The sequence below is a fragment of the Heliangelus exortis genome, chromosome 2 (genome assembly GCF_036169615.1).
Source record: "Heliangelus exortis chromosome 2, bHelExo1.hap1, whole genome shotgun sequence".
In the NCBI taxonomy this organism is placed as follows: domain Eukaryota; kingdom Metazoa; phylum Chordata; class Aves; order Apodiformes; family Trochilidae; genus Heliangelus; species Heliangelus exortis.
The window spans coordinates 5,021,805-5,048,353 of record NC_092423.1 but is presented as its reverse complement, the minus strand read 5'-3'; the positions used below and the strand labels follow the sequence as shown (position 1 = coordinate 5,048,353).

The 26,549-nt window shown below is 43.9% G+C and overlaps 1 protein-coding gene across 2 annotated transcripts in view; it reads left to right on the top strand.

Annotated features, from left to right (window-relative positions):
• The first annotated feature begins 1,324 nt into the window (after window positions 1-1,324).
• GARS1 (glycyl-tRNA synthetase 1) overlaps window positions 1,325-26,549 on the top strand; it is a 28,078-nt gene continuing 2,853 nt past the window's right edge. The window contains exons 1-15 of one of the 2 annotated variants that reach the window (XM_071734605.1): window positions 1,325-1,553; window positions 5,060-5,161; window positions 7,865-7,967; window positions 9,110-9,251; window positions 10,256-10,344; window positions 12,448-12,524; window positions 14,165-14,310; window positions 15,005-15,154; window positions 16,739-16,901; window positions 17,706-17,870; window positions 20,437-20,545; window positions 21,014-21,158; window positions 22,632-22,717; window positions 24,938-25,047; window positions 26,357-26,450. In XM_071734605.1, coding sequence (XP_071590706.1) covers window positions 1,371-1,553; window positions 5,060-5,161; window positions 7,865-7,967; window positions 9,110-9,251; window positions 10,256-10,344; window positions 12,448-12,524; window positions 14,165-14,310; window positions 15,005-15,154; window positions 16,739-16,901; window positions 17,706-17,870; window positions 20,437-20,545; window positions 21,014-21,158; window positions 22,632-22,717; window positions 24,938-25,047; window positions 26,357-26,450 — 1,864 coding nt within the window. In that variant the 5' untranslated portion in view covers window positions 1,325-1,370. Of the gene's footprint in view, window positions 1,554-5,059; window positions 5,162-7,864; window positions 7,968-9,109; window positions 9,252-10,255; window positions 10,345-12,447; window positions 12,525-14,164; window positions 14,311-15,004; window positions 15,155-16,738; window positions 16,902-17,705; window positions 17,871-20,436; window positions 20,550-21,013; window positions 21,159-22,631; window positions 22,718-24,937; window positions 25,048-26,356; window positions 26,451-26,549 lie in introns of both variants that reach the window. The other variant, XM_071734606.1, reaches the window with a different exon arrangement.

Here is a 26,549-nt window from a genome sequence, read left to right as displayed (position 1 = left end):
ATCACCCCTTCCCCGCACTTTGGGGCGAGGGGGCAGCAGGTATTGCCCCTTTCCCACACTTTTTTTTGGGGGTGGGCAGCAGATACTGCCTCTGCCCCACACATCGGGAAGGGGGGCGGGGGGGGGCAGCAGGTATCTCTAATTAATATAATTTGTCTAATTATCCCACTTTGGGGGAGGGGGGGGGGGGGCAGCAGATATCACCCCTGCCCCACATTTTGGGGGTGGGCAGCAGATATCGCCCCTGCCCCACACTTTGGGAGGGGGAAGCAGCAGGTATCTCTCTCTAATTAATATAATTTGTCTAATTATCCCACTTTGGGGAGGGGACCAGCAGATACCACCCCTGCCCCACACATCTGGAGGGGGGGGGGGCAGCAGATCTCTCCTAATTAATATAATTTCTCTAATTATCCCACTTTGGGGAGGGGGGGCAGCATGTATCACCCCTGCCCCACACATCCGGAGGGGGGGGGCAGCAGATATCTCTAATTAATATAATTTCTCTAATTACCCCACTTTGGGGAGGCGGGGACAGCAGATACCACCCCTTCCCCACACATCGCGAGGGGGGGGGGGGCAGCAGGTATCTCTAATTAATGTAATTTGTCTAATTATGCCACTTTGGGGAGGGGGGGACCAGCAGATACCACCCCTGCCCCACACATCCGGAGGGGGAGCAGCAGATCTCTCTAATTAATATTATTTCTCTAATTACCCCACTTTGGGGAGGGGGGACAGCAGATACCACCCCTTCCCCACACATCGCGAGGGGGGGGGGGGGCAGCAGGTATCTCTAATTAATATAATTTCTCTAATTACCCCACTTTGGGGAGGCGGGGACAGCAGATACCACCCCTTCCCCACACATCGCGAGGGGGGGGGGGGGGCAGCAGGTATCTCTAATTAATATAATTTGTCTAATTACCCCCCTTTGGGGAGGGGGGGACAGCAGATACCACCCCTTCCCCACACACACGCTGAGGGGGAGGTGGGGGTCAGCACATCGGGACACCCATAGCTCCCCAGCGCCCTCCATCGCTGTGGTGCCTGGGGCGGGAATTGGGGGATGATGACGAAACGATGACGCGCTCTGACGTCACCCGCGCACGCGCCGCTCGCCCCGTAGGCGCGCGCCGCCCGCGTTGCCGAGCGCCCCCTACCGCTCCTCCCTTCCCTTCCCTTCCCCTCCCTCTCGCTCACTCCGTGTCGAATCTGCGCCTCTCTCTCTCCCCCGTGCGGAATCTGCGTCCGCGGTGCGGGGGCTGCCTTTACGCGGGTGGCTATTTCATCATGCGGGAGGGGAGGGTTTGGGGGGAGTTGCGGGGGGGGGGGGGGTTGGTCAGGGCGGTGCCGCCGCTCCTCTCTCCATGCCGCTCCCGTTCCCGCTGCCGCCCCGCAGCGCTCTGCCCGCCCTCCTGCGCCGCCTCCGCCGCCTCATCCCCCCTCCCGCCGTCCCGCTCAGCTCCCGGCCATCCCCGGCCGATATCCCCATGGACGGTCCGCAAGCCGAGGCGCTGTTGGCGCCTCTCCGGCAGGCGGTGCGGCTCCAGGTAACCCCTGTGGGCCCGGGGGAAGGAGGCGTGGGGGGAGTCCCCGTGAGGGGGAAATGAGGGGGGAAGGGTCCTGGATAGGGGCTGGGGGTATGGCTGAGGGGATTAGGGGTGTGACAGAGCTCACCCGAGACCCGGGCCCGCTCCCGGTGTGTGGGGAGGTGTCCTTCCCCCTTCCCCAGAGCCCTGCGGCTGTGGGGTTGGGGTTTTGCCCTCACCGGGGGGTGGGTGCCGTGGTTCCCCTCTGGGGCACTGCGGGACCCGCCGGGCTCCAGCCTGGGGTCCCCCCGGGTGTGTTTGGGGTTTCTCTCCCCCAGGTGCCTCCTCTCGGGTGGGAGAATTCCCCCGGGCTGAGGGCAGTCCGTGGGTGGCTTTTCCCGTGGGCTGCCCTCTCCCCTCCCCGTGGTGTTAGGGCTGTCTCGCAGAACTGGATCTGTGCGTCAGGCAACCCGGTTTCCTTCTCCTGGGTTTCGTGTGTGCCCGAGCTGACTTTGCCGTGTTTTTTTAAGGCCCCACAACTGGCTCTTCACCTCTGATTTATAAAACACCCCGCATAGGTTTCCTCGTCCCATGGGGGTCACACGATGACTTTGCCTTAGGGCTGCGTCTGTGTTGGGCTTGGGAGGTAAAAGAGATTCATTCTTTAGGGTCACATATTTGCCTGATGCAGTAAGGGACATGAATTTCTTTGCACATTTTCCATTTCATTTCCATATTGTCTGGACACCTCGGGAGCTGTCTCGTGTTAACTGGGACTGCATGGCATGTTCTTCCCAACTCTCTCACAGATGACACTCGTATCTTTAGCTTCCTCCTTACCTGAAAAGATTTTGGTTGGTTTTTTTGTTTTTTTTTTTTTTACTTCCTAAGTGAATCTGGATCTTGCTACCCTTGCTGCAGATGTTGGTGGCAGTGGAGCCTGCTTGCACCACATGGGAACACCTTATTCCCAGCTTTAGCAGCAAAATACCTGCATCTTGGTTCCCCACATGCCTCCTTTAAGTGGCTAAATCCATAGGCTTCCTCTGAGCTGCACACACAGCTACGTGTGTGTCCCATGTATTTGTAAATTTGTGCATGTGTTTTCCCATTAAATGAGTGGATTTATGGCCCTCTAATTATCCCAGCGCTCCAGTGAGTTTTTATTATGAATCACTGAACAGCATAATGCCTTGGCAAGAGTGCTGCTTGTACATAAAGTGATCTCTGGAACCCTCCAGTTTATTTTCTTAAAAGTCCTGCGTCTTGGGTGCTGTCATCTGCCTTTAAAGTGTCAGTGCACACCTTCTTCCTGGCTCCCTGTGGGAATGAAACGGGAGTGCACCAAGGAGAGGTTTGTGGGTAAATTGGTGTAGCTGGGACCATGGATCTTGTGTTGTGCAGCTGACAGCAGTAATTCAGAGAGATGTTTGCCCAAAAGAGAAGGGAAGGGAGTGATGAAGATTGGAGTGGCTGCTACCTTAGGATGCAGGGGAACCTGTCTATCAGCTCCTGAAGAAGTGGCTTAATTAAATCCGAGGGACTCGACCTATGGAGAGGAAAGTGAGCAGCCTATCTTCCTGCAGCACTGCCTGATGCAATAAGCTGTCGTGATCCAGGGGTGGATCCCTCACTGCTTTACTGGTCTGTGGGACAAAGCTGCAGCAAAATTTGCCACATCGAGTGCTGCTGTGCAGTCCTCCTCCGGGGCTGAGCTGAGGATTGTAGCTTTAATTAGATTGAGTCCTGTCAGCAAACATAATTATTTGGTTCAGTTGTGGTTTGTTGGGGTTTTTTTTTGTTTTTTTGTTTGCATATGCCTCACTACTCTTACTTATAGGACAAAGAATTGCAGTGTGCTGCTTCTGGATGTTCAGCAGTGAGCAGGGGGAGAGCTTTGTTGAGTCAGCAGTAACTGCTTTGCTGCTGCCTTGATGGTTTTTTGTCTGCCGACCCCCCAGCTCAACAAAAGCAATTTGGACTTACTACTTTAAAAGAAAAAAAAAAAAAAAGATCAGATCCCTCCCTCTGCCACGTTACCCAGGAATGGCAGTTGAAGTTCTCAGCCCTAGAGTGAAACTTTCACGTTTTGGTCTAACTATCTAACAGGAAGGAAACAGGAGATTTGTCTTTTCTTGTAGCTGACAGGGTTAGGGAGCCTTGACAGGATTCCTACTTTTCTTTCCCACTTCTCACAGTGTTTCTTTTAATGCAGTCTTCTGAGTCTTCCTCCTATTATAAATAAAATTATCTTTTGAACCCCTTAGTCTTTGAAGCATTTTTAGCTTTGCTGATCTGGTTACTGAATGGCAATCTGTATTCTTCTTTCTTTGGTTTCTCAGTTGTCTATGATATTAATGTCAGAAAAGCTCAGAATTTATGGAAAAGCCAGTAGTGTGGAAATGCTGAAATATCTTTGGATCATTCTGTTGTTTGTTTTCTTTTTGCTTAATGGAGAAATGCAACTTGCAAGAAAAATGCTGAACTTGGAGCATCCCACTCTTAGAATGCTGCACTTGGGAAGCCATTGACATCTCTGTGCTTTTTTCCTTCTCCATAATTCAAGATAGGCCTTGGTTTTGGCTGAGGAAGCATGGAAGCCTTTAATTCATTTATCTCCAAGAGAAAACTGGGCATGACTGCTGAGGATCATGTTCAGAAAAAGATGCTGTTGAGCACTTCCCTGGGATGCAAGGAAAGAATGGTATTCCCAGGGGAAAGAGATCCTTGTGGAACTCTAACAAGGTGATGGTGGTTTGATCCAGGTCAGGACCTTGGTGTAAGCCCACTGCAAGGTTTTGCTGATCTGAAATATTTAGGCTTTGAGGTTAATTTTTTTGTCTTTTTTTTTTTTCTTTTTTCCTCTCTCCATTCTTTCCCAAGGTTACTGGACAAGTTTTAAAAGCAGTAGCAGTTTTTACAGATAATGAAATGCCTTCTTTGCTTAGACATTAGGCTAAAAATGTCTATCTTTTGTGTGACCTTCTTCTAAAAAATCAGTGTATCAGTTTTAACTGATATGACAGAGGAAAAGAAGTCTAAATTGACCATAAATTTGGAATAAAAAGGAAAGGGTAGAAGGAAGAGAAGCTTCCTTCTAGGAAGGAGGCTTCTCCTACAAGGCAAGAGATCACAAAGCCTGTGCTAACCATCTGAGTGCACCCCCAAAGGCAGAAAACTAGGATTTGTGGGAATCCTCTGTGAGCTGGTACATACTGGAGTATATTTGCACACTGAGATTGAATAACATGTCTGGGGTTTACTAATAGTGAATTATTCTAATGATGTCAACTTCTGCTAATTCTCACATGTGTGTTTCTCACTTCTACCAGTTGAAGCAGCCTCTTGAGACCTGTGTGGAGAGCAAACCCCTTTTTTTTTATTGCCAGGGGAGCTGAGAGAAGCAGAGTCCTCATCTGTGGTGTTCAAAGGCAGAATCTCTCATCTGTGGTGTTCAAAGGCAGAATCTCTCATCTGTGGTGTTCAAAGGCAGAATCTCTCATCTGTGTTTTGTCTCCTTCTTCTAGGGAGAGTTGGTAAGAAAGCTGAAGGAAGAGAAAGCTCCCCAGGTGGATATAGAGAAAGCTGTAGCAGAGCTCAAAGCTCGGAAGAGGGTCCTAGAAGCAAAGGTGAGTCTGGAAATTAAACTTGAGTTTCACAGTTTTGTCTGAAAAGCCTTAATATTCTGCTTTTTTACAGTATAATTTGGGCTAAACAGGAATAGCAGGGTAGGTGTAGACTGAATCACTTCTGAAACAGTTTGCAAGTTACCTACTAGTGGCAATTTCATTCTTTATGTGTTACACTGGTGTCACTGTAGTAAATTTCATTTTCAAATTCTTTGTGCAGCATCTGAATTCCCAGACTGTCACAGAACATGTTTCTTTAGAAATAATTTTCTTTGTTACAGTTTAATCTAAGTTTTTGGAGACTTTTCAAATAACCTATAGTTTTCCTCAGTCTTAGAGTAGGAAGTGTTGAAATTGTGCCCTTTTTTAAAATATAGCTGTGCTCTGAAAATTCTTTCTGCAAGGGAAGTGATAGAATTCAAGCTTGTTTTGTGGCTAGGTCAGTAAACAAGTAAAAATACAATTCCTTATCCTGCAAGCTTCCACTTTTCTCCACCCTTTGACTGGAACAACAAAAAGAAAACCCTGGTGTATAAAAACAGTAATTTGTGCAGATTCACCTGGGGAACTACAAGGCTCTTTCTAATTCATTTTCATATAAAAATTATTGCTTTTGTGCTTTGGTAATACCCTTAAAAAAAAAAAAAAAAAAAAAAAAAACATAAATACACCACTGCCTGAAACTGTAAGAATGTACCTGCACTGAACCCAGCTGACCCTGGATGTCATCTGACACAAACTGGTAGTGTGCTCTGTCAGATCTGGCTCCCCATTTGCATACCCTTAATCCAAGCACAAAGATGTTATTTTTACTTAGTATTCAGCATGCTTTTTAATGATTTTAATGATTTCATGCTTTTAAATGATTTCATGAAAATAATTTCATTCCTATAGGATTGATAGCTAGGGTGTCCTGGAGTAAATAGTTTTCTTGTGTTTTCCCAATTCTTTGTCCCAGCCCTCAGGAGTCTGGTGTAGAGAGATGTAGCAAGGCAGGGTAGGAGTCTTGGTATCCCTGTGAGCTCATCTTTCTGTTGGAAGAGTTCCTGTAGGATGCAGCCTTGAGGGATGTTTGCCAGTTACACCATTTGTGTATCCCTGGCAGTGTAAGAATGACCTTGCAAATGCAGCATCTGCTCTTGTGAGCACAGAACTCTGGTAGTGTCCTCATGGCAGGGATTCCAGCAGCACTGCATCAGGCAGCAGGATGAATCCTCATCAGCTTGGGCAGCTGCTGGTACAGTTTTCAAGCCCTGTGATTCCTACTTCAAGCAAAGTGACTCTGGATTTGAAGGTTTGAACAGGGCAGAACAGTTGGGTGTTTCACATTGCTTGCCAGTGTCCTAAACTGTTAAGTCAGTGGATGATTCTGCTCCTCTACAGGGTCTTTCTTCCCCTTGAAGGCTAACACAGGCACTTTTCTGCCTTCTATTTGAGTCTGTATTTAAGAATTTGTATTTATGAATGTATGCCAGACAGGATAGACTGCTCCTTTGACTTCTATTTATTAAGTGTTCTCTTTAAGCAATAGAAGAGGGGCTCTACAGAATTCTGTACTTGATCACTTCTGTGGTGCTGGTCATTTATTCCTGACAGTGCAGAACTGGGCTGTGTCTCTGTGGCTCTCCTGTCCATCTCTGGGCAAAATTCTTTCTGTTAAGAAAAACTCTGGTCATTTTGCAAGGGGACTTCTTTGTCAGGGTGTCAAATAAATTCCCTTTCCATGCTTCAAAAGCACTGTTCTGGTTCTTGATCTTGTGTGTTCTCTGCCTGTGACTTTCTGTCCCTCCTGATGAGGTCTCTCTCCTGGGCTTGTGTTAACTCATGGGAGCAGCAGGGGTACAGTGCTTTTAAAATTAGACCTAACTTTTTATGTCTTTAGAGGTGCTAGAAAGAGTTTGAAATTATTGGTGACACTTTGCTACCAAAAGGCTCTTCAAAATGTTAGCCATTTAAGAGTTAATTTCTTGGCTTAACTCTGCTTTAATCATTGAATTGTCTGTGTTGAAGAAAATCTTTCAAGTCTGTTGACTTCACAAATAGAGTTGGCTGCAAAAATAATAAGTTTTCAGTTGAAATAGTTTGCTGCAACAGATTTTCACAGAATCTGGTAGGGGCATTTAGGCATTCTAACTAAATTTTCTGAATGCACAGGGCCATATCTTGAAAGCCTACCTTCTGCAAACAGATATTCTTAATACAAGTAACTAAATGGACACTTTGGCAGAGCACAGGATGAATCTTGTATTCTTAATCTTCATAGTTCTTTGGTTTGAGGAGAACTACATTGAAAGTTTTGTGTGTATTAAAGAGTCAGATGTTTGTAGTCCAAGCTAATAACTTTAAAGACTCTTTGTGGTTGTGAGTGGGAAATAGGTTGGAAGAAATGCTTTAGAAATTGCCAGTTCTCTCCACTGGTTGTAAAGAAAGCTGAGGGTACCAGCTCAGACTTAGCTGTCTGAAAGTCAGGGCAGATGAGTCCACCCTGAGTGATTAAAATTTTGCGTTCAGACAATCATGTTTGTTATTGAGTGCTTGAATCTCAGTATCACAATTCCTCTTTGGAAAATGAGCATGTTGGCAGGATACCTTTGCTTCAGAATGGTCTTTGCAGACTTTTGAGTCATAGTGGTGAATGGAGAGGATTTGTCCTCCTGCCAGAAAGGAGAGCTATTAACTGGGTTTGATTTGCTTGAATGACAGGAGCTGGCCTTACAGCCCAAAGATGACATCGTGGACAGAGCAAAAATGGAAGACACCCTGAAAAGGAGGTTTTTCTATGACCAAGCCTTTTCTATTTATGGAGGTATGGGTTAGAAGAAATTTACATTTTAATCCCTATAGGCTAATGTTCTGGTCTTCCTAGCTGTGTGCAATGTTGTGCTCTTGCATTACATTAATACAACATAAATATTCTTCTTAAAGTTAGCTTGAAACTGTAAACCTGCTTGAGTCTGTAAACCATGCATAAGTTTCCCCCTTCCTGAAGTCTTTGGGTATGGAGGGGGCTCAAAATTTGTCTTTTGGTTTCTGAGTTGTCTTCAGGATTCAAGTTGTGAGCATAACCTCATAGAAGAGAATTTCTTTGTAGAGTGGTTGGAAGTTTCAGCATTCAAAGGGGCCATCAGCTTATTTTCTCATGGCCATTCATCTCTAACTGAGCTTTCCTTGGCAAGGAAAACTCAAGCTCAAAACTGCTGTGAATTTTAGAACCTGTTAACTTCATGAACTTTGTCAATGAACTTTATTGAACAGGTGAACAATTCCAGCTGTTAAACCTGATCTGAGGCAGTTTGGGGCAGGGGGGAGGGGGGGGGGCAGCACAATGCCTCCAATGTTTACTGCTCTTTCAGCTGAGATACTAAAATAAATACTCTGGGTTGATTTATTTGGTTTATGTTGTGTTTTGGTTTTTTTTTCTTTGTGCCTAAACTACTGATTGACTGATAAGCTCTATTGGTGACTATAACATACTGCTTTGGCACGTGCATTATCACTTCTCCTGTATTCAGCTTCCTCCTTCAGATTGCTACCCCAAAACTCTCCACAAAATTGGCTCTCCACAAAATTAACTCCTATAGGTGGAGAGAGTGTGGCTTTTAGAGTTGTTGATTGCAGTTATTTTATCAGTTTCAGCTTTTACCTCTACCTGATGCCTCAGTGCACTCTGCACCTGAACTGTACTGCTTAGTGTAGGGCAGTGTCTATTTAGGGGATTCTTTTGCTTTTCAGCCTTTATGTCATGGGTTTTATGTAAAAAACTTTCTACCATGAGCAGCATTGCATATCCATGGTTAGCACAGAGGTGCTGATGCTTCATACTCAGCAAATAAGCTCAGACTTAAACCAGCTGATGGAAACAGTGAGAAGGGAGGACATTTCCTCTGAACAAAGCAGCTTTATACAATCTCACACCTCCCATGTGTTTTTATCTTTATATCTTTGCAGGTGTCAGTGGTTTGTATGATTTTGGGCCTGTTGGGTGTGCTTTGAAGAACAACATCATCCAGGCATGGAGACAGCACTTTATTCAGGAAGAGCAAATCCTTGAGATAGATTGTACCATGCTCACACCAGAGCCAGTTCTGAGGTAAATGTTTTGGGTTTTTTTTCTGCAGAATGTAATTTCTGGTCATAGTTGCTTTTTTTAGTCTTCTGTAAAATTATCCACAGGGATCTTGAGGCTGGGTCACCCAATTTCATAGCTTCTTGCAGTACAAAATAATTAGATATCAGTGCACAGGTCAGTGGGAGAAGCTGTTCCATAAATCAGGGAGAGCAGTGGGACTCATGTCTGGGAGTCCTATGTCTTAATGCCTCCTAGCAGCACCATTAGGTAAGAAACTGCTGTTACCCCTTTTATAAAAAGATGAAGAAGACAAAAGATTAGAAGGCTTCCCTAAATGTGGGGCATTTGAGTCATAGTTTAGGACAGTGGCCAGGTTGCTTGACCATCCTTCCTTTCTCTGTGGAGAGAGATGGCAATAGGCAATATGGCAACTGAGCTTTGAATGGCAGAAATGCTTTTCTTCTGTAGCCCTGGGAATTGGAGCCCTCTTTTTATTCAAAGAGCAGGAAGAGGGTGAGAACATTGTTCAGACTCTGGACCTTTTCACCTCCACATATCTCCACTAAGACTACTCACAGTTTGCTGTGTATGTCAGGAGTTTTTGGAATTATTCAGCATGACTTGTATGGCTCACAGCATAACAAGCAGAAGCTTTCATGGATCACTGGTATAAAATATTGGGAATCTGTCCACCTGGACTCTTCTGAGTGTGCCTCACAACTACATCTCTGTCTTGTTTCAATCACAGTTTGGTTCCTAAAGGCACAAAGTGTCATCTCAGTGACATGGTGACACATTTAAGATCCAGGTGTATTGATACTTTCTCCCTGTCAGGTTTTCTATGGGATGGTACTGCTGGATATAAGTCTAAAGTTTAGATCTTTAGATTTTAGAGGGAGTCTGCAGTTTGGGTGCATAGTGTGGATGACTTTGCTCCAATAATGGTCTGTCCACTGGGCTCAGACAGTACCTGGGGCTTTCCAGGGGCAACCTTCATGTTCTTTTTTTCCTGTCATCTTTCCTAGGACTTCTGGCCATGTAGACAAGTTTGCTGACTTCATGGTGAAAGATGTGAAAAATGGGGAATGTTTTCGTGCTGATCATCTCTTAAAAGGTTTGGTTTTGTTCCAGGGCTTGAGGATTTCTTGCAGAGGTAGAAACATGGGCAAAGAATGTCTTTTTCAAGGAAGGCTGTTGGCATAGCCAGACTTCCACACTTAGATCTCTGGGTCATTAGTCACACCAAAGGTCCCCCAAGTTCTCAGTTCCACCCAGATGTGTTGTTAGTGTCTCAAATGAGGTACAGGATCTCCAGTAAAAACAATTTGGTTCCTTTTAATGAAATACTGTGCCATCAGGTCACAAAAGATTACTGTGTTGTTTAAGTTGAGGACTCCCTGTGTAACAAGGTTCCTGTTCTCTACTGTGTTCTTTCTCAGTTTTCTGGAGTTCCAGTTGCTTTTTGTTCAGCACTAAGGATTTAATGGCAAGCTTAAGGGGACAGAGGATGTTTTCTTTGTGCAAAGGTTAATTGCACAGCAGCTGCTGACTTTGGTGCACTCAGGATTCAGCTGGCATTTGGGAATGCTGAATGGACTTAAGACATTTCTTAGGTTTGCAAAGTCCTCATGCTTTTTGCTGGTTTAATTGATTAAAATTCACTCAGAAAACACAACGAACAAAAAACCATGTGAAATAATCTGAGAAATAAGAATCCTGTTTAAAACTTTCATGTATGGCTCCATTGTGGAAGCAAAACTTATTCTCCTCTTTATGTGGATTGTGCTCTTTTTTTTTCTACCCTTCTCTTTGGACATAGGTGGAACTATCTATATTGGTATTAAAGCTGTTTTCAGATGATTTAGTCAGAATTTTTTCGTTGTTAAAATAGCCCAAAAGAAGCCCCTCTCACCTCTGCTCACTTTGCATGCTGGACAGCATCATAAGCAAGTGTCCCTCTCTCTGTGTCTTCTTTAAACCATTGTTTGTGAGCAGCCTCCTGCTGTTCCTGCCACCAGAAAGTCAGATTGCTCCTTTCAGATGAGAGGGGGAAACCTTGGTCTCCTTTTCTGCCTTTGTGTCATGGAGGGTGTTGTGAGGGAAATTCAATCTCTAGAAAAAGAAAATAAGGAGAAAGGGACTACAAAGCTATTGCTTGGGTTTAGAGGAATGACTGTTGGAAGGGAAGTGGATAAGGAGCTGGTGTTATCCCTGTGGCACTCCAGTGCAGCTCTTTCAGCCTTGCCCTGATGACATGGGTGGAATTACCCTGACAGACAACTGGTGGATACATCTACATTTATGTTGGAGGATCCTTCTGACTTCAGTGAATCATTAGGTCTGGAAAAGACCTCTAAGATCATCAAGTCCAACCATCAGTCCAACACCACCAGCCAACTGAACTATGTCCTCCACAGGTTTTTTGAGCACCTTCAGGGATGGTGACTCTGGTGCGCTGGTGAGGCCACACCTCGAGTCCTGTGTCCAGTTCTGGGCCCCTCAGCTCAGGAAGGAGATTGAGGTGCTGGAGCAGGTCCAGAGAAGAGCAAGGAGGCTGGGAAGGGATCCAGCACAAGTCCTGTGAGGAAGGGCTGAGGGAGCTGGGGGTGTTGAGGCTGGAGAAGAGGAGGCTCAGGGGAGACCTCATCACTCTCTCCAACTCCCTGAAAGGAGGTTGGAGCCAGGGGGGGGTTGGGCTCTTTTCCCAGGCAACTCTCAGCAAGACAAGAGGGCACAAGAGGTCTCAAGTTGTGCCAGGGGAGGTTTAGGTTGGACATTAGAAAGAATTTCTTTCCGGAGAGGGTGATCAGACATTGGAATGGGCTGCCCAGGGAAGGGGTGGATTCTCCATCCCTGGAGATATTTCAAAAGAGCCTGGATGTGGCACTCAGTGCCATGGGCTGGGAACTGCAGCGGGAGTGGATCAAGGGTTGGACTTGATGATCTCTGAGGTCCCTTCCAACCCAGCCAATTCTAGGATTCTATGACTCCACCACCTCCCTGGGCAGCCTGTTCTAATGCCTGACAACTTTCAGTAAATAAATTTTTCCTTATATCCAATCTGAAACTCCCCTGGCAGAACCTGAGTCTGTTTGCTCTTGTCCTGTCTCCAGTTACCTGGAAGTAGAGACCAACCCCATTTATGTAGCCTTAGGTTGGGCTCAGTGATGAGCTCACAATATAAACACATTAAATACTTTTTTTTTTATGCTTACAGCTCATCTGCAGAAGCTTATGTCTGACAAGAAGTGCACAGCAGAGAAAAAGGCAGAAATGGAGAATGTTCTAACACAGGTAGGTGTCTGCACAGGGAGGTGAATGTTTTAGGGCTGTGTGTTTTAGGGGAAGTGTGATGCACTGAGTCTAGAGGAAATGTCCTGTGTCTCAGGATGCTGAGAAGTCTTTACCTCAGAGATACTTGTAGGTCATACATGCTCCTAAAAACTTCCTGGTTAACTTGCTGGTTATTCATATCTTCCTTCTGCTGTTTTTGAGAGTTATTGCTATTGCATTAGTCTCTTGAAGGTTGGATTGGTAGGGCTGTCCTTGGAGCTTGTCTGCTCTGTTCCATTTCACACCCTGGCAAAAGGCCTTATTTCTTCTGAATTCCCTTTACCTTTGACTGCAGGAATGTGATAAGAAGGGATGGAGATGGGTGAGAGTTTTGTCAGGAGTTTTTCTGAATTAGCCCTGAATTATGTTTTAAAGCTGTCTCAGCTTTGAAGCCCTTGAGATTTCTTCCTCTGTCTCTAGTACCCTGCACAGATTTTTCCTGTGTTTACTGTGAGAATAGTTGATGCTCCAAGCTGATGTTCCTGAGCAGCTGTGCAGACATTTGCTTTTCTTATTTTGTTTTTAATGCTTTTGTTTCTCATGTCTGGGATAAATGCTTCCAGAGCATTTCCTTCCAGGAAGAGCAACTTTTTTTTTTTTTTTCCAGTGCATGGCATCCCTGAGCTGTTGTCATTAGGTTTTCCATGCTTCAGCTTTGAACTTTGATTCCTTAGGGCCATTCCTTTATTAATAAATCTTTTTTATCTCCTGTCTTGAGTTTTCTTTGATACATGAGGGATCATGACAATGTTGGAAGAAGCTAGCTTGATTTTAAACACCAGAGTTAAATCATTGCTGGGCTGTTGGGTATAGATCCTTTATGGTGCTTAAATCTATAAAGTGTTTAAATGCAGCTGTACAGAAGGTTAATATATAAAGCAGATAGCACTGACAGAAATCATGGCTGTTATGCAGTTAGGTTGCAGCTAGATCTGTGGTTCTATTACTGTTTGATTCCCATCTTCCAGAGAAAGGGCAAGGTAGGGTCCTGCAAGGGGCTGACAGAATCCCACCTGGGAAAATGTCCAGTTACCACTGAATTGTTTTCAGAACAAATGGAAAGCCTTTCACCAAGGAGCCCTCTGCTACAGATTTGCTTTATTTAACTAAAATGCCAAGCAGTTCTAAAAGTTCTCACTTAATGCACAGTTTGAATATTGTGTTTCATGCAGAAGAAGGAGACATAAATGCAGACAAAGCCCTGCAGAAATATTTTGCTTTCTTCTCTCTCATAGCTGTATTTTTTTTTCCCTTCCCAAAACACTGCTCCCTGTGTGTTAGCTGAAAATGTTAAGAAGATACTGGTGGGTGGTGATGCAGTCCCAGTGACTTTGCATCTGCTTTACACCCACTCTTGTGCTCAGTGCTTGGATTTCTCTCCAGCCTTCAGGCTTTTGGTGGTGTGACTGAGTTGTGGTCCTAAAATGGGTTTGCAGATGTGCAGTGGGTTGAACTTTAGCTTGCATGAAAAATTGGAGGTAAAGGGAGTATTCTGGGCATGTGATTCAGGGCTGTGAAGCATATTTACTAAAAGATGAAGAGGATATAATGAATTTATCTTGTCTAGTAATGAAAATAATTATCCTGTGTTTTACCAATAGTTGGACAATTATGGCCAGCAAGAACTTGCAGATCTCTTTGTCAATTACAACGTGAAATCACCCATCACTGGGAATGACCTCTCCCCTCCTGTTTCCTTCAATCTGATGTTCAAGACCTCCATTGGGCCTGGAGGAAACATGCCTGGGTAGGTACTAATCTTCCCCTGCTCACACTGTTCCTTCCTCATGGAATAAAAATGAAATCTCAACAGGATTGGAAGGTGCAATTTCCTCTTGAATTGAATTTCTTCTTCCCCTGCCTTTCAGTCCCAGTTTTCTCTGGCAGCTTAGTGTTCCTTGTACTCTTTCTGAAAGGTAGAAAAAACAAGGAGCTGTTGCACATTCCCAAAAATCTTGAAGCAGCCAGATCATGTGGGTAACAGCAATGCCCTTACTGGTTGGAGTTGTTTCCCAGCCTAGCTAATACTGGATCCCCAGTTCTGAGTAACTTCATGGTAGGGTGATCCAGTGGTATTTGCCTGCAAAATCTCAGTTGTAAGCAGCCTGGTAGAGCTCAGGGTGCATTCCCTCTGACCTCTTTGGTGTCACTGACCAATATTTCATTCAAACATCTTTTTCCATTCCATGTGTCCTCAAAAGCTGCCAGGTCATCCAGTTTACTTTGGGGAGTAACTCTGGCTTGGGCTGCAGCTGATATTTGTTTGGTTTTTTCTCCCTCAGCTTCCTTGTTTTGTATCTGGAGTTAAAAGACTCAAGGGAGCAAGTACCACCCTTAAGTTTTGCAGTAACTCTGTGTTCTTGTTTATTTTCTCGCTGCTTTCTCTACCCTTTTATTTTCCTGATTTTTTTTTTTTTTTTTTTTCCCCTATCTCCTTTCAGCTACCTGAGGCCAGAAACTGCCCAGGGAATATTCCTCAACTTCAAACGTCTTCTGGAATTTAACCAAGGCAAACTTCCTTTTGCTGCTGCCCAGATTGGGAATTCCTTCAGAAATGAAATCTCACCCCGCTCGGGCCTTATCAGAGTGAGGTACTGCATATTTCCTCTTTCAATACTGCATATTTCCTCTTTCTTTTTCAGCAGGTGGCACCTCCCTTTTGTGCCAGAACATGATTTATGATTGCTTCACATTACTGCTTTCTCCTAGAGGACTCATAATGTGCCTCGTGGGCACTAAGGAGCTCATTTAGTTGAGCTTTTAACTGCAGAATTCTATGGCCTGTGAGAAGTAGTATCTCTGAAATAGCTGTTGTAGACAGCTTAAATTAGATTAAATTCAGTGTTACTAACAAGATTTGGCTTTCATCATAATCTAAGAGAATCTCATTAAAGGTGGTTGTGTTCTCTACAGGACATGCAGCTTTGGTTGTTTAATTCTGTTCATGCAATTTACTTAAAAAACAAAATTTTGGAGTCAAAACATGATTGACCTTGCAGCAGTGTTTTCTCATTCCTGAATTCTGCAGTTTACTACAGAGAGAAAGTGTGGAGAGCCTGACCCAGGACATGTTTGTGTCCCAAGGTCAGGAAAGCTTGGGGTTACTGAGAATTACTTACAAAGCTTTCTGTGTCAGGATAAAAGTAATTATTGCATTTCATTAAGGAGAATATCAGTGATGGGCTCACAATATGAACTCATTAAATACTTATTATTATTTATAATAACATTTCAACTGAACTGTTATTTCAACTGAACTATTCTGAAGTCTCCTCCATCTAAGTGGGAACAAGAACTCCCATGCACAGTCAGTGTGGTTCCATAGTACACAGGCAGTATGGGTTGTAAACTTGCTAATTAATAATATGGTGCCATAAATGTCTCCAAGAGGCAGTGGCATTGTTAGTGCTAAGGGAGCTCCTAGGAATTTTCTCAGTCCTCCTGCTCTCTCTTGCACATCTGGAAATGAGAACTTTTCTCATTGAAATGCATTTTCAGTCAAATATAAATTACACACTTGTGGCACATTTATTGGAAACTGTGTTATTATGCTGTCATAGCAAATTACATCCTGATGCCTGTGATTTAAAGTTAATGATTATCTAGAGATTTTTTTTTAAAGGTTCTTGATAAGCTTATTCAATATAGAGCCATTTCAAGCAAGAGTAGAATTGATGTAAGAATAGAGAGGTATTAAAGACAAGTTCTTAAATCAGCCTGTACACCATTGCTGGATGGAGCAGCAGCAGCATCTTCAAGGATCTCTGGCTATTTTGGGAACTTCAAACCTGAATTAAAGCTACTGTGGATTAATCTGTGGATTGGTCTTCCCTGACACTCTAGGAAATGTATACTTCTATTATCAGTATCACTACTGTTTGGAAGAACTCCAAAAAGAACTCCAAAGAACTTCTGGAAGTGTTTCCAAAGGTGGTATTCTCTGCTCTGAATCATGGCAAGCTCTAAATGGATTTTTTGAAAGATTTATTAGGAATCTGAAGATGAAACTGAGTCAGGTGTTGAGTTCCAGTCTGTACATTGTATTTGCTCTGTGTTTGCACATGTTTGTGAACTACTGATCTGCTTGTGAGAGGCTAAAGTACAATCAAGTATTAGCTGGGTTGTGGCAAATACTTAGGATATTTAATACACGTGGTTGCTTGTGTTTCCACCAGGGAATTCACCATGGCAGAAATTGAGCACTTTGTGGATCCTAGTGAGAAAAATCACCCCAAGTTTCAGAATGTGGCAGATCTCAACGTCCTCCTGTACTCTTCCAAGGCCCAGGTCAGTGGGCAGTCTGCCCACATAATGAGGCTGGGAGATGCTGTCCAGCAGGTAAGTTCCTCACATGGTGCTTGCTCTTTTGGATGCTGTTCTCAAGGCTAAATTACAAACTGCTGTGTTGGTGCCAGCTGGGGTTTGCTGCCAGATTTGAAGTGTAGGTTATCTTCAGTGAGTCAGGGTGACTGAGATCCTCCTTACCAGTAATGAAAGGCTGCAGGTGGTGCTGGGATGGTGGTTAGAGGTTAAACTTCAGGCTTAGCTCATGGGAGAGGAACAGTGAGGAGTGCTGATATCTTCTAAAACCTCAGCAGTGACTGGGAATGCAGAACTCAGCTGCTGCTCCCCAGCAGTACATGGCTTGCATGTTGTGGTTTCATGATACTATCAGCCCCTTACACCCCCCTCTTCAAAACCCCAGCTGGAAAAAAACCAACCCTACAAAAAAAAACCCAAAACAAAACCAATTTTTTAAAAAAAGGCCATTCCCTTGTATTGCAACTGAACTGTAGGGGAGTGCTGAGCCATAATGTAATTCTGCTGCACTGTTGGATACAGCAGGGTATTTTCAAGTAGGTGATCTTCAGTTAGTAATGAGTTCTAGAGGAATAATAATAACTGTTTTGTTCAGATGGAGATGCTGCAAATGGCCCTGGGTGAATTTGAAATGCTGCAATAGTTTCAAGGGAGACAGAGTTCTCCATCCCAGGCAGCTGCAAGAAATTCTCTCTGCAACGTGTCAGAATGTGTCAGAAGTACAACAGATCACGGGTTTGCTTCTTTAGGAATTAATGCCTGTCTTTTTGTTCTTTTTTTTTTTCTTTTTCTTTCTTTTTTTTCTACTTTTTGCCTTCCCAGGGTGTGATCAATAACTCCGTTCTCGGTTACTTCATTGGCAGAATCTACCTCTTCCTTACAAAGGTTGGAATATCCCCGGAGAAGCTGCGCTTCCGACAGCACATGGAGAATGAGATGGCTCATTATGCCTGTGACTGCTGGGATGCAGAGTCCAAAACATCCTATGTAAGTGGCAAAGAACAAGCAGCACTCCCTGTCAGCTCTGCAAGAAGGGGCTCTGCTTTACTTCTTGGTTTTTAAAACCAAGGCTGTGAGTCTGTTGCCCTCCAGCCCTGTGTCTGTGTGAACACAGAGTAGAAATACTCTGAATCCACTACTAAAGGGACAGAGCAGCTCCCTGCTGTGGGCTTGCACAGAGTTCACAAACTGCTCCTGCTTGTTTGTAGGTTCATGCTTCACACTCCTTCTCTGGAGTCTGAAGTTGCCTGTGGACACTGTGCTGGTCAGATTTTATTTGGAATTAAAGGAAAGGTCCTGGTGGTTTCCAAAGATCACAACCCCTCTAGCAGCAGTGGGGAAGGATTTGTTTTCCTGGAGACATTAATCCAGGGCAGATTCTTTCCTACTAGAATACTTGCTCTTCCTTTTCCACTTCAAGCTATGAGAAAAGAGCTCACTCCTCCTGCTAGTTCAGACTAGCTGGGAGAAAATTTCCCACAGATTTTTTTTTAACTTCCTGCTGAGTCACTAAGCTTTTTGGCTCAGGCCTTATTGGGTGCCTTATTTTTCCCTTAAATTGTCGGATGGATTTTGAAAAAATGTCTCTTTTTTTCTTTCAGGTAAACCAGCAGTAGATAGTTAAAGGCAAGGCTCTTAGACTCATTTTAGATTCTCTTGGAGAGCTTTCAGCCTCTTCAGTAAGTCTCAGCCAGCTATATCAGTTGGAATGATAGTTTCAAAAGGAATGTATTAGAAGGCATAATAACCAGACTATTGAGTATAAAGTAATTTCCCTCTTTAAGGGTACAAAATCTACTTCTTAGGTTGAATCTGAGTTTTAAAAAAAAGTCAAAGCAGTTTTGTTATTTTTTCCTCATATGTAATGAAGCACATAATTTTCTGCCTGGTGAGCTTTTCCAAGGAGTCTGGGGTATGTGAAAATTCCTGAAAACATCTAGAGAACTCTTTGAGGTCTAGTTCAAAAAAAAGATTGAAAGATTGAAGGGGTTTTGCTGAGATCTATGAGGTTGGCCTGTGACATTGCAGTGACCCCATCCACAGTCATAACCAATTTGATAGCCACACTGGTGGCATGCTCAGCCCAGAGGGGTTCAGACAGGGAACAGATTAAGGCTTCAGATGGTTCTGCCTTATTTATGGGCAGGGAGAACCTCCTATAACCTGGGGATGAGAAGGCTGTGTGTGGTTGGGTTTTATCCAGGTGATTTTTTTTTTTTTTTTTTTAATGTTTGTTCAGGGGTTTTAGTTTTGTTTTTTTTCCTTTAAGGAGCTGAAACAGGCTCATCACTGCTGATCTTTCATTACAGCCTGCTAGAGCAATAGCAGCCAGTCAAATTTCACTAAACTCAGCATGAGAAAAAAATTAGTAACTCTTGCTTGGCTGAGTGATTTGTCTTTGTACAGGAAAGACTTGTAGAAATCATTCAGAGGAGCCATTCCTTCAGTCTAGATAACTGAATTCCCTAAGTTCCCAGCCTCCCTTCCAAAACAGGCTGGACATATGGGGGTCACACCATGTAAATAAAACTAATAAACTTTGCAAGCCTGATTTGGAGATGAGGAGAGCCCTCACAGCACTCTGTCCAACAGCCTAACCCAGAGGTGAAGACAGCAATCATAGAGACATGATAAAACCACCTTGTGAGCTAGGCTTATGCTTTGTTTCACTTAATTCTTGACCAAAAATGTTTGTGCCAGGTTGGGGCACTCAGTAGTCAGAAGTCAACTGCACTTAGTGGTTTAAAATCCATTCTAGAAGTTATTACATAAACTTTCTGAAAAGTGGCTGCAGTACCCTGGTGGTTTAATTTGTGTAAAAGTTCTCCAGGGTGGTTTGGGACACCATGATTTTTCCAGCACAGAGATATCTTCTCTTCACATCACTCCTGACACCCTGCTGCATGACTGCAGGCTGGGAAACCACACAGCTTCTGACTCCCTGTGTGTCCACAGTGATGTGACAGAAAGGAGCTGCTTTGTCTTTTCTTTTATGGGGTCCAGAAGATCCAGGGGGTGGCTGCATTTGCTGCCAGTGGAAGGTTTAATCAGTTCTGTGTCTGTGATGTTTTGAACCTCCCTGCCATACATGCTAAAAGAAATGCTTCCCTTGCATATGATGTTTTCCTAGCTCATAAACCAGGCTGTTGTCCATTGGGTGTTTTCCTGCTGCCTGTTTCATATTTGCAGGGTGGTAAAGCCCCAAAGGCATGAGATCTTCATGTGCCTATAGGATGTGAGTGACAGGGCTGTGTGCTCTGACACCAGCCTCAAGCTATTGGCACAGTGCTGTGTTCTGCCAAGCCATGTGGAAAACCTGGCCCTGAACCCAGGCACTGGTTAGATAACTGATCATTTCCTCTGGAAACAAATGGAATCATTCAAATGAAGGAGCAACTAGTGAGGGAGAGCTGCTTATTGTAACAGAGCTAATTACACAAAAAAAAAAAACAACCATGGGAGCAGGGAGGGCTTAAGAATGAATAAACATATTTGATGGTTAAGTGGACAAAAAAAGTGAGCTGGTGAAAGCTTCTACTTCTTGTTTTTTCAGGGCTGGATTGAGATTGTTGGCTGTGCTGATCGTTCCTGCTATGACCTCTCCTGCCATGCCCGTGCCACCAAAGTTCCTCTTATAGCTGAGAAGCCTCTCAAAGAACCTATATCCTTTCAGAATAAACCAAGTTCTCTTGGAATGACAAGTGATTTTGGCAAGCTGTGCAGCTCAGTTACATCTGTAATTTAGCAGGGGAACCTAGAAGTACAGACCAGCATGATATTTGGGGTGTAACCTTCAAAGAATTGAGCATGTGGGTGGCTTTACTGAGGTGGGCAAAGGGGGTTTACTGTTATGCTTGGGTTTTTTTCCTGGCTTCATTGTAGTCTTTGTTTTGACTGTGGAGACTTGCTTAAATTAAACAGGTTAATCCATGTGCTTGTTAAAAATTCTGTATTGGTTTAAAGTTTGATTTTCTGCTCTTTGGTATTTTTATTGATCCTTTCTTCTCTTGAAAGGAAGTTCCTTAGTCCATTGCTGTCAGAGCTTTATGTTGTGTAGCAGTTGGCTTGGACATAATAAAAGAACCAGGCTCTGCTTTCTGTCATCTCAAACTCCTTAACTGCTTTGTACAGAACAGTCAACATTGTTCAGTTTGAGGCAAATAAGGGAGCCATTGGCAAAGCTTATAAGAAGGATGCAAAGGTAGTGATGGAATACCTTACCTCCTGTGATGAGTGCTACATCACTGAGATGGAGCAGCTGCTCAATGAGAAAGGGTGAGCTGGCTGTGTGTGTGTGCATGGTGCCTTTTTCTGACACTTCTTATAAAGATTTCTGAGGTTCTGGCTTAATCTGAGCCACCTCAGAGCAGTGTTCTTGGGAGAACAGGCTGAGCAGATCATCTGAAGTGATGTGCTGTCCCTTCTGCCAGGTCCTTGCTGGTCATCCATTAGTGTATCTCTTGATACATGCACATAAATGTGTAACCATGGTATTCAAATATTTATTTATTTGTGTGGAAATGAGCTGCTGGCTTTAATAGGATCTTTCTATAAGAGAGAAACCTCAGTGAAATGGTTTGAAGTTGACCAGAGCTGGCAGATGATCTTGAACTTCATCTTTAAACTTAAATACTTCTGTGAGTGGTGGAACCAAGTAATTAACTGAGAAACAAAACTTGTGTGGTGTCCTCCAGTATTCAGGATACATTTTAGGACCTGTTCAGCCTTTGACTCATAGGGGCAGGCAGTATGGTTTTCCTTGACCTGTCTGCCTGTGTTCCCAACAACAGAAACTGAAAGTGTAAGAGATATCTGTAGCTGTCAAATTTGGCTGAATCAGTACAGCAGCTGTATATGTTACCAGAAGGCTATTGGGGAAATAATAAAAAATAAACTTTATTTCTTGCTTAAAATGGTACAAGGCCAATGAATGCATTCCTGAAGAGTAACATTTTCTTTTTTTTCCTCCTGATCTAAGATTTATTTCTTTTACATCTTTGTGCATGTGAAAGTATAGAAAAAACAGCACTCAAACTGAGGAGAAAAACTCACAGAATATGGTGATGTGTACATACATCAAAAGAGTGAAAGTACTTCTTCCAGAATCCCACTGGAATGATTCAATAGATGAGTTATTAGCAGTATCCTGGGTTTGGATAGATAGTGAACAGAGCAGACTTCAAACTTCAGACCATTTGGGATTGGGCCCAAATGTGGGTGATGAGCACACACTTCTCACCTTGCTAGTAGCAAGTTAGCAAGGAGCAAGTGAAAACAGAAGACAATGTCAGAAGCTTTAGAAATAAGCAACAGCTGTGCTGTATCCTCCTCTTTGGTGTCTGAAAATGCAGAGTATCTTCTGACACAACTCAGTTTTCATGAGAAGCCCATGCACTCAAGATGCTCAACCTGCAGGAATTGCCTGGTTTGAGTGCCTCCCCTTTTCCTTTTTGTGTCCATGCTTCATCCTGAGGTTCATCCATTTCCTCACAGAGTCTGCTTCAGGCTGTTAACCACAACCAAGTTCACTGTGTTTATGAAGACAGTTGCTTTTAATGTAGATGTAGTAATTTTATTATTAATGTAAATGTCTTTTAATAAGGATGCCAAGTGTTTCTTTGAACTCTGGAATTTGCCCTGGCTTTTATCATCTTGCACTTAACGTCAACCAATTGATGCATTTAAGGAAATAGAGTTTATTTATTGCTGTAGCTTTTAAGTGATTTCTTTTTTTTTTTTCCTTTGCAGGGAATTCACTGTTGAAACTGAAGGGAAAACTTTTAAATTAACAAAGGATATGGTTACTGTGAAGAGATTTCAGAAAACATTACATGGTAAATTTGAATCTTTGTTTGATCATCAAAAATAAGTGGCAGATCAGGAAGCACTCTGAATGGGAGCTTTATTAATTGCATTGTACTGTTAATATTCTGTAGTGGCATGGGAAAAATGCCAAGTGTTATTTCCTTGAAATCTGACAGTTTAAGAGTTGAAACACTTTCCCCTAGCAGTGGGATTTGTGGCCATTGATGCAGGGCTGTCTGCCTGCCTCTCACCTGGTCTGTTCACCCTTTAATAGACTTTGGGTGGTGCATTATATTTGTGCTGCTTCAGTTGCATTCTTTGGGATTTGTAAGGTCCCACGTGGTGCTAGGAGTCAGGTGCTGTAGTGATGGAGGAGCTGGGGAAGGCTCAGCAGCTTTCAGAGCTTTCATCTTTGAGTCCATTGCAGTGCAGCAGATGGTTTGTGGCATTTTGGTGGTAGGGCTTTGGGCAGATCTCTGTGCTCAGAGCTTCTCTTGTCACTCCACTGCCTGGAGTCAACCTTCCAGCTTCTGCCAGCTCACCAGGGTGCTGTACTGACCAGACTTTTAAGCTGACAAGTCCAGTCAGCTCCTCTGGTAGTCAGTAATTGCATCAGCTTTAGTCAGCAACTGCATCTCCACAGACCTTTTGTCCTCATGTGAGAAATAGAGCTAGAAGGTAACTTCCCAAAATCCATGGATTTAGTTCCTCAAGGAAGTCCTTTGTCTTTCCAGTCAGCTCTGTAAGCACCTCACCCAAGGTCTTTTATGAAGTCTTTGTGACAAAGCTTAGGGACTGAGGTTGACTTTTCTTTTTTTATTTATCTATTTTTTTTTCTTTCCCCAGTTCATCCTGTAGCTAGTGAATCATCCTGCCATAGATTGGGAAAGTGATAAATGCTCCAAGGAAGAAGCAGAGTAACTTGTAGTGTGCTCAAAAAGCATTTGTTCTTGCAGCTGCTGAGCCTTTGAGATGTCCAGATGTCTTTCAGTCAGCACATGCTGCTGCTGTGCCAGGCTTGGCTTTGTCACCACTTCAAAGAAAGAATCAGAGTTGTAATTGTTTGTGGTTGTAATCACAATATTGCTGGAGGCCAGCAAGTAGAACCCCAGTTGCTGTTTTTTCTTTAAATCACTACATCTGAGTTTGGCAAGCAAGGAGGCAAAAGTTAGGATTTCCTTCTCTTACCATGATTTCTGTTGGTCAATGCACAAATAAAAAAAGAACATTTTCTTGGAAGGTACAGTCCCACCCCAGGTTAGGTGTTTAATTGAGGAGGGTTTGCTCTCTAGGCACACAGAGTGGGAGGCAAGCCTGGGTGCAGTGCTGGAGAGCTGGATTCTGCCCTTGCTTTTCAAAAGCAGCTGCTGGTTATAATGGTTGGTTGTTCTCCAGTAAACTATCTGGGCTTTTTCTAAAAAGCTGCAGTGTCTGAGCAGGGCAGCTGTCTGCTGAGCTCTTTCCACACACAGAGGGGAGGAGGAGGGAAAAGCCTCTCTGACAGACTTGTGTCAAGGGCTGGAGGCAATGAGGGGTGTGTAACCACGTAGCACATCACATCTGAGAAGTTTTGTGGACAGAAAGTGGTTGATCCTCCTTTCCCACTCTCCTGATACATTGCAGGAGGGTGGAAAACAGGGAGGGGAGCAGTGTTGGAATAGCCAGCTGAAAAACTCAAAGGAGGGAATCCCTGCTGGAATTTGAGATGGATCTGAAGTTCCCTGCTGCTCTGCTCAGGCTGCTGGATACTGAAGCTGTGTCTGTACATTCAGCCAAAGTGGGTCAGGGACTGAGTGTTACCCTGCCATCAGCCAGGATGTTTATTTGTTAGCATGTTCCCTGGTGCAGTTTTGGTCTATGGCAAATAACACCCCCCCAGACAATGCCTGGACAGAGTTTGTGGCTTGGTGTGAGGAGCAGAGTGTTCCCAGTGACAGTGACTCCTTCCAGCAAACAGCTTGGATGAGGCTTTGCTGTTGTGAACTGGAGGAGTGTTTATCTGTGTAAGCTGTGCTGTGCTTTTTGCTCTCAGAGCCAGAGAAGGTCCCTTGAGTTGTTATTTACAGCCTAAACACTGTACATGGAATAATTCCTAATCTCTGCTTCAGGTATTGGTATTTAGAGCAGGAAGGTCTCTGTGCTAGATACATGAAGTTAGAACTAACGAGCAGAAAGGCAGCTTATGTAAACACAGCTTTTTTTCTCTGTGTGTATGAATTCTTTTTAATGATGAATTCTTTGTGTTCCAGTGGAAGAAATCATCCCAAATGTAATTGAGCCCTCATTTGGTATTGGGAGGATCATGTACACAGTGTTTGAACACACATTCCACATCCGGGAAGGAGACGAGCAGAGAACGGTGAGCTTTCCCCTGGCCAGACACGGCTTCAAAGCAGCTGCAATAATTTGCCTTTCCCTGCCATCCAGGGGAAGGACTGAAATAAAATGCACAATGCACAGAAGAGATGGGAAAAGCCCAGGTGGGCTGTTGTCCTGCTGGTTTTGCCAGCATGCGTGTCATTTATACACGTGCACTGAGAGCACTCTGGGGCTGTGTGTGCATGAGGCTCTCACTGTGCTGCTGGCAGGGGGGTGAGAAATTCTGCCTTCTGGATTCACACTTGGCAGTGACCCATTACTCAGAGAAAGGCATCTCTTCAGTATTTTATTTCCTTTCCCTTTGTTGCTTTTCCTGGAGTCGTAGTAGTGTGCAGCAAGATGGACAATAGACTGATTGTTTCCTCAGTCCCCCACAAAATTCAGCCTTCTCTGATTCCAGGCATCCCTAAAGTCTTGATTTGAAACTTTGCTGTAGCAGGGGCCAAAGGGGAGTGTGTCTTACATACAGACTGCCAGCCTGTTCCAGCTGGTGCCTAAACTGTGAATCTCTGCACTGCTGCTGGTGGCCCATATGAGCCTGGCTATAAATGTGATCTTGAGCCTTGTTTGTTGTTTCTGCCTGCTAGTCTTCATTTATAGAAAAGAAAAATAAGAGAGCTCCCTGGTATCTCTGCTTGCCACAGGATATGATAGAGTAGGGGGAACAGGATTCAGGAGCCCAGAATTAGGGCACAGTTTACTTTCAATCTCAAACTGCTCACAAAGTCTAAAATTTTGGACTTATCCCCCTTCTAGTACCCATTTACTTTGTGTAGCCTGGGCTGCTCTGTATGGTGGGATGTCTCAGTTGCATTATTTCTGAACCATTATGATATTTTCCCCTTTTTCTACATTTTTTTCTCTGAGGGTGTTTCTGAGTTTTGAAAACCCTGAAGCTGCATATACTCCTTGTGTATGTGGAGTCTCTGTGGGAATCAAACAGTGAAATGATTGTGAGAGCTCTTCACTTTAGAATAAGACTAAATCTGGAGAGAACCCTTTCTGCCCTTTTTTTTTTTCTGTAATTCAGATAAGGTTTACTTTCTTCAGGGAAAAGCTCTGGGAGACCTCTTTTGGTGATGTTTGGCTGTCAGGAGGGAAGGGGGAATGGAGGACAGCTGGAGAAAATCAATCTTGCTTCAGCAGTGTGAGGTCTTTTTGCTGGAGCCTGAATAGTCATGTCTTAGGGCCAGCTACTCCCCTTGAACAGTCACCTCAGAGCTTATTCTCACCTCCAAAGAATCTGGCCTAACCTTAAAACATTTCTTTGTGCTCTTTTTTTTCCTTAGTTCTTCAGTTTCCCAGCCATTGTAGCACCATTCAAGTGTTCTGTTCTTCCCCTAAGCCAGAATCAGGAATTCATGCCTTTTGTCAAGGAATTATGTAAGTATATTAAGCCCTGTGGGTCCAGTTGGGGGGGATGTAAACTGGGAAGAGCAATTTTCTTCCTCTCTGTTCTAGGGAGAAAATAGCACTGGGATT